The sequence below is a fragment of the Oncorhynchus mykiss genome, chromosome 32 (assembly GCF_013265735.2).
Source record: "Oncorhynchus mykiss isolate Arlee chromosome 32, USDA_OmykA_1.1, whole genome shotgun sequence".
Lineage (NCBI taxonomy): Eukaryota > Metazoa > Chordata > Actinopteri > Salmoniformes > Salmonidae > Oncorhynchus > Oncorhynchus mykiss.
This window is the reverse complement of record NC_050572.1, coordinates 23979344-23986523: the sequence shown is the minus strand read 5'-3', so window position 1 is coordinate 23986523 and position 7180 is coordinate 23979344. Positions and strand designations below refer to the sequence as shown.

Below are 7180 nucleotides of genomic sequence, written 5' to 3'. Positions count from 1 at the left end.
AATTAAACCGTCCCTTGATTCTTATTTAAATACACTGAATCACAGTAATAGTCAGCTAATTTGCTCTGAAATACATAGTCCGGTGGGCAACCTTTTTAATCCCCGGTTTAGTCCTAAAGCAGGAGAGAGCCACGGTGATCAACCTGCTCGAATCGGTTCAAACCTGCACAAGGGGGCTGCACTGGAACACTGAATTTTTATGAAGCGCACTGACAATCACACTGTTGTCAAACGGATTGATGGAAAGAAATATGAGTATAGGTTATTGCACATTCTTGACGTTGATAACATCAACAGTCATTCCGTTTTTGTTCACTCTACAACATTGAGGTCAGACCACCTTGTTTTCTCAGTCATCATTCATACCAACTAAACCATGTTGTGGCCTATCAACGTGCAACATCCCTCCCACCCAACCTCTAATGTTATTAAAGTGCTACAATGAAATAAATAACGTTAGTTGGACTACTGTATATGTCTATATTCATATCTGTAGACTACGGAGTCCCATTGAACCCACACACAGTCATGGTGAACCTCTGTTGCCCTTCCGGTTCAGAGTGATCAAGTTTCTAGCATGATCCATTGAATCAAATATCAATCCTCACTGACATGCCACTAAAAGTCGACAGGGGCAATATGGCCCTAATTATGATTTATAGGTAAAACACATGAGGACTGCAGACCTGGAGCCAATACTTACTGTCAGCCAAATACTTTCAAAACCTGGAGGTGCACTTGATTTAACTTGCCCGGTAGGCTAGCCTACAATGAAGCCAACGTAATAATACCAAAAGTGCAAACACGGCCCACCTTGTGTGTAGGTCAAACTAATTAAATCAAGTGCACCTCAAGAGTTTGAGTTATAATTTTGACCTAGGTCTGGAGTACATGTAGGCCACCCAACTGCTACACTCTTAGAAAAAAGGGTTTCTAAAGGGTTCTTCGGATGTCCCCACAGGAGAACCCTTTTTGGTTCTATGTAGAACTCTCTGTGAAAAGGGTTCTATCTGGAACCAAAAAAGGGTTCTTTAAAGGGTTCTCCTATGGGGACAGCCGAAGAACTCTTTTAGGTTCTAGATGGCACTTTTTTTCTAAGAGTGTAGGGATGACGTGAATGATCTGTTAAAGGAAAGGAATAGGTTGAACATATTATTGATCAATGACCATTGAATAACATCTTGGATCCACTCCAAGCAGCAACCCAGCACTGTTCAGGGACTAGCAAGCACCAGATCTCATCTGGATGACTTCAATGTGAAAGAGACATCATCACTGTACCTGTCTCCTTCCTATAACCTACAGCACAGAGACATGACCAAGAGGGTTTTCATGCCAACTCCTGAGGACGTAAATAAAAAATGTCTGAGAAAGAGGGATTGCTCCAACTGAAAAGGTTAACAATCTTCCCATGAGATGTATCAGGTTTGGTGCAACGGGCCAGAAGGACTACAGATGTTGACACAATATGTTTTTCTGAGATGTAATGAAGACACCTAGCGACTTCATCAAGGTCACTCACTATCACAAGATCCCAGGTTCACAAACTTGCTCAAATGACAAATTACCAACCTATATTGACAATAGGACACATGTTGGTGGCATTAGTAGCCTCATATATTTGTATTTCACAGTACTTAAATCCTGAGGAATCGTCCAGAAACTTCCCTAGTTGAAGGGTGCTCATTAGCTGGAGGGGGACAGTGATCTACATCTACACTGTGACAGGGACCATGCTGCTTCTTCTTCCACACATTATAAAGATGTCAAACCACAGAACATATCTGCCAAAAAGTTCTACTTCTGAGAATGTTCAAGGAATGATGCTTGATAACTGCATGGCTGGAATTGAAGTCCTGTGTTGCTCTATTGGTAAGAGCAGGACACTATCCAAATCCAAGGTTGTGGGTTCAATTCCCACAGGGATTACAAAGGCCTACACAAAATGTAAGAACTGTCCTATGCTGTAAGTCAATTTGGATAAAAGTGTCTGCACAGTGGCATATAGTGTTATTATTATTCAGTGTGGTTGTTGTGAAAGCCATGCTCTGGCACTGTGAGAGTGAGTACTGGGTCGGTAGCTGGGTTCAGGCTGGGTGTCTGGGCCAGGCTATGTTAAACCAACAGAGCCGGGCGCCAGGACCGATGCCAGCCCTGCCACCACCAGCCAGGGAGTTTGAAGGGCGGCTTCCTGACATCTCTTGGGATGCAGCGACTAAACATGAGACTGCAAAACAAAACTATAGACAGCAGGCTCTGATGGAGAATAGAGGACTCCAACCCAGGTTGTCTTGTCTCTCCATCAGTTGGGAGTTTGCACAGTCTGTCATCCAAGAGGCAAGAACACCAAATAGTGTCATGACTAGAGATGTTGTTCAACAGAGTCCAATGTTCAGAGCGTTGCTGCAGATATAAATATGGCAACATTCTAAAGGTTCCATATCATATCTGCAACATTCTAAAGGTTCCATGTTCTATCTGCAACATTCTAAATGTTCCATGACCAATCAGACACATTCTAAAGGTTTCATGTTCTATCTGCAGCATTCAAAGTGTTCTAATGAATAAGACCTTGGGCAGGACTTGCAGTGGCATCCATGGTATTTCGCTAAATAAATTCCAAAGAGATCTTCTGCCAAGGCCTGTCATTTAGAGAGACGTGAAGCTGCAGAGAATCTGGTGTGTGACCTTTTTCCTTTTCATTATTATTATTTATTTTTTTACAGCATTTCCATTGCAGCTGGTGTACAAGCACCACAGAGGCTTGGATTAAAAATGTAGTATAATAAAAAAAGAAGTGTTCAAACTGTACGAAATGTGACTTCAAAGTGTTACCTACCCTTACCCAGGTGGTGAGGGTAGGTAACAACACATCCACCAAGCTGATCCTCAACATGGGGACCCCTCAGGGGTGCGTGGTCAGCCCCCTCCTGTACTCCCTGTTCACTCATGACTGCATGGCCAGGCACGACTCCAACACCATCATTAAGTTTGCCGATGATACAACAGTGGTAGGCCTGATCACCGACAACGATGAGAGAGCCTATAGGGAGGAGGTCAGAGACCTGACCATGTGGTGCAAGGACAAGCACTTCTCCCTCAACGTGATAAAGACAAAGGAGATGATTGTGGACTACAGGAAAAGGAGGACCGAGCATGCCCCCATTCTCATTGACGAGGCTGTAGTAGGTTCAACCTGGAGTAGGTTGAAAGCTTCAAGTTCCTTGGTGTCCACATCACCAACAAACTAACATGGTCCAAGCACACCAAGACAGTCGTGAAGAGGGCATGACAAAACCTATTCCCCCTTTAGGAGACTGAAAGGATTTGGAATGGGTCCTCAGATCCTCAAAATGTTTTACAGCTGCACCATCGAGAGCATCCTGATGGGTTGCATCACAGCTGCACAACTGCTCGGCCTCCGACCGCAAGGCACTACAGAGGGTAGTGCGTTCGGCCCAGTACAACATCCAGGACCTCTATACCAGGTTGTGTCAAGAGGAAGGCCCTAAAAATTGTCAAAGACTCCAGCCACCCCAGTCATAGACTATCCCCTCTGCTACCGCACGGCAAGTGGTACCGGAGCACCAAGACTGTTTGCATTGCCCCCCCCCCCCACCCCCCATCTGGAACGCTGCTGCTACTCTGTCATCTACGCATACTCACTTTAATAACTCTACCTACATGTACCTCAATCACCTTGACACCGGTGCCCCAGCACATTGACATTGACTCTGTACCGCTACCCCTTGTATACTGCTGCTCTTTAATTATTTGTTATTTTTATCTCTTACCTTTTTTTTGGCATTTTCTTAAAACTTCACTGTTGTTTTCGGCGCATGTGATTTATACAATTTGATTTGATATCTGCAGCGGTAGCAAGCAGAACTAATGAGAAACAGTTTTACGCTCTTGGGTGCTAATACATGAGTGTCCTGCGGGTATGGAGTTTTCCTGAAACTGACATGTTTGGAACAGTTGTTAAACGTGTCAGTTTCAGCTTCAACTCCCTGTGGCAGTTTTCAGCTTTAACTTCAGTGGGTTTGAGGGCTTCATGTGGCTGTATCAAACCTTTCAGATGGGCCCCTAATAGGCATGATGCTGGGATAGATGTGTGAAACTGGGGAGAAGGTTGTTTTAGACATGTCAGTTCATATTGTATGATGGAGAGTTGTTTCATTCATGGGAAAGAGCCACGAAGCTAATAGAAGAGATATGTCTTGGTATGTAAACTAAGATTTAATCAGACTCTGTTACTCATAGAGACTGTTAGCTCTCTCTCTCTCTCAAAAAGATAGTTATCTTTGACAGACTGTCTCTGGTTGGATAAATGATGTCAAGTGACAGTGATAGCAACATAACAATCCCCACTACAGTTTGTCTGAACATCCCACAATATGGCAGCTGCCCTGCCTTCCATAGGCTACTCCTCTCACACTCACCAAGAAGCACAATATAGCAAGCAGCATATCATATAACATTAGCACTATCAGACAATCATTACAGCTCCTGTGATTCGATGATATACACAGACATACAATTGCCATTAAGCAATATTTTATTTTTCATTTCAAAACAGGTCTTAAATACAATTCCATTGAGAAATGAAACATTTATCAGTGTTTATTACAGAATGAAATACTGCCTTTACGCACATACTGCATGGGCAGGTCCTATAGATGAGAAAATTACAATAACAATTAGAATTTTACACCCAGTGATATTCAGTCAATTGTGCATCTCAGATTTCAGGTAAAGAATGTGAACCATGCATAGATGTCATAATATTTGGAGGGCATTTGCCAAGACTAAAGTGATGAACAATCTCAAACTTGTCAACCCATGAATATACTGATGGGATATAATGAAACAAAAACATTGTTTTTTCAGGGGTGGGAAACTACTTTTTATTTTAGGGTTAAGTAATACAGTGATCGTGTTGCTGATGGTTATTTAGTCCCTACCTCACCACATGGTGGTAAGAAGTGTGGTTCCAGCAGTACAGCAGCTTGTGTTGAACACTTTGCATCAACAGAGGGCGTTACAACACAGCCATGCATGCAGTAGAGTAGAAGATGGCAGAAAGCCATTTTCAAGTCAGATTTGAAATACAATATATATTGCAGAGACCCCTCTAGCTCAGTGATCAACTAGATTCAGCCACGGACCAATTTTTTTCTTGAGCGGAGGGTCAGAGGGTTGGAACATAATTACAAATCATTTGTAGACTGCAGACTGACCGCAAGAAGCAGATTTGCTGGTGTTTTTAGTCTTGTCAAAAAATAAATAAAAGGTGATCAGAAAACATGGGAGGGGAATATATATACATTTTTATTTAACTAGGCAAGTCAGTTCAGAATAAATTATTGACGGCCTACTGCGGCAAAACCCTGACAACGCTGGGCCAATTGTGCGTCGCCCTATGGGTGAACCAAACACGGCCGGTTGCAATACAGCTTGGAATTGAACCAGGGTCGGTAGTGACACCTCTAGCACTAAGATGCAGTGCCTTAGACCCCTGTACCACTCGGGAGCCCACCCCCCAAAAAAAATTACTAGCCAAATGCTTTTACTGTTTAGGAGTCCTCCTAACCCTCGCTGTTCAAGTTAATTAGCTAAGGAGTAGACCCGCTAACGACAATATTATAAACAGTTGATGCAGTAACTTGGTTGAGTTAAGATAATAAAGCTTGATTTTAGTCGAGGATGATGATATCAAACAAATTGAGACACGGCTTATTTTGGGTTTATTAATGAATCTTGTTGTAATGACTAAACAGACCGTTATAAAAGCACTCATTTTTATTTTCCATATGAAGAAATAGAAGAAACTGTACATATACATTTAACACTCATATACAAGTAGATAAAAAAAATGGCAAACAAGAGAATGGAGTTTCATGTTGACAATGATCTTTAGGAAGTAATGAATAAGTGCAAAGTGCTCATCCACTGGTGGCCATTTCAAATGGATAGTGCTGGGGGAAATCATGGATGACTTTCAGGACTTCATTGTACAGCTCCAGGTCTGGAAAGAAAATTAAAATGCTATTAGTTAAACCATTATGTGAAGAAAATAAAGAGATGTCAAACCAGTTGAACACCGTCTTTGGTACGTTTAAAAGTAGACTCTGCAAGAGGTCAATATCCTCAAATACTGTGGGGCGACATCCTAGAAACACCATCCTCAACAATAATTAAAATATGCCAAGACCACCATTATTATTTATCCCAAGTATGTGCTCTCCATTGAGATATGCCCACATTGGGAAGATAACATATTTTGTTGACTTTGTTGCAGGAAGTCACCCTGCTGTGTACAATGTCATTTAGCAGTCTAACTTTGAGAACACATTCCCTTTTCCACAGGAGGGATTATGTACTTACCGAAAGGAATGCCTTTGTCTTCTCTGAGTGTGTTGTATGCAGAGGCCATTATTGTCCCTTTGTTGGACACCATACCAAGCACCTCCACCACCCCGCTCAGCTCCTCATCAAGCTGGGGGAAAATAAACAAACAGGCAATATACTAAACTCAAGTACAATGTTCACTTTCAGTTGAGTGTTGTCTTTGTCAGATATTTGTATTCTCAATTCCTTGCTACTTACTGTTCAACCAGTCTACTGTAGCTAGCTAGTTAGTTATGTCTTGCAACCAACGTTATAGAAACGCTGTGACTGTACTTACGGGCTCGTTGAGTTCCACTGATGCAGCACTCCCGTCTCCGTCCGAGTCGACCGACTTACAGTGAATCACTCACTAGAAATCCATTTTATAGTGCTGAACTAACCGTGGACCAATAACACTAGCATATTACCTTCTCAACGTCTCCAACGAAGCAAATCGGCCTGCTGATATATCGAGACAGCATATCAGAGTTAATCCTGGCTTTTTGTGACTCGAAAACTGCTATTTCGAAAGATTTTGCTGTGCACAACGATTGTATATCAGACCAGCAAGTTGTAGCGCGGGAAATATCATGTATGACGATGTTTCCGCATTGTTCTATGTTACATTATTTCTCAGGATACAAGCTCGTATTAATTATCGTCCCTCATATTAATATTGAAATGCCAGCTGAAGGGATACTTTTTATAAATACAACTTCAGTCATTTAAAAGTTTAGTATAATAACCAAACACCCGAATCCAAGCGATATATTGCGGTATAACCATTGTA

At 42.0% G+C, this 7180-nt stretch overlaps 1 protein-coding gene across 2 annotated transcripts; it reads right to left on the bottom strand.

The window, feature by feature from the left end:
* Window positions 1-4540: 4540 nt before the first annotated feature.
* On the bottom strand, window positions 4541-7158 carry LOC110488133 (replication protein A 14 kDa subunit). 2 transcript variants are annotated; one of them, XR_002468353.2, is made up of 3 exons: window positions 6689-7158; window positions 6388-6499; window positions 4541-6028 (listed from the first exon to the last, which is right to left on the bottom strand). XR_002468353.2 is itself a non-coding variant. In XM_021560169.2 (3 exons), the coding sequence occupies exons 1-3, from the start codon at window positions 6870-6872 to the stop codon at window positions 5946-5948; spliced, it is 249 nt and encodes an 82-aa protein (XP_021415844.1). In that variant the 5' UTR covers window positions 6873-7124; the 3' UTR covers window positions 5731-5945. The 2 variants fall into 2 exon arrangements, 1 of the variants encoding a protein (XP_021415844.1); XM_021560169.2 differs by having other exon boundaries at window positions 5731-6028; window positions 6819-7124.
* Between the last annotated feature and the right edge of the window lie 22 nt (window positions 7159-7180).

Bases quoted from the DNA above. Each gene is read 5' to 3' on its own strand.
- LOC110488133 (XM_021560169.2), bottom strand. From the start codon at position 6,872: ATGCTGTCTCGATATATCAGCAGGCCGATTTGCTTCGTTGGAGACGTT. The intron at 6,500-6,818 runs GTAATATGCTAG...ATTTTCCCCCAG, and splicing joins TCGTTGGAGACGTTGAGAAG to CTTGATGAGGAGCTGAGCGG. The intron at 6,029-6,387 runs GTAAGTACATAA...TTTTCTTTCCAG, and splicing joins AGACAAAGGCATTCCTTTCG to ACCTGGAGCTGTACAATGAA.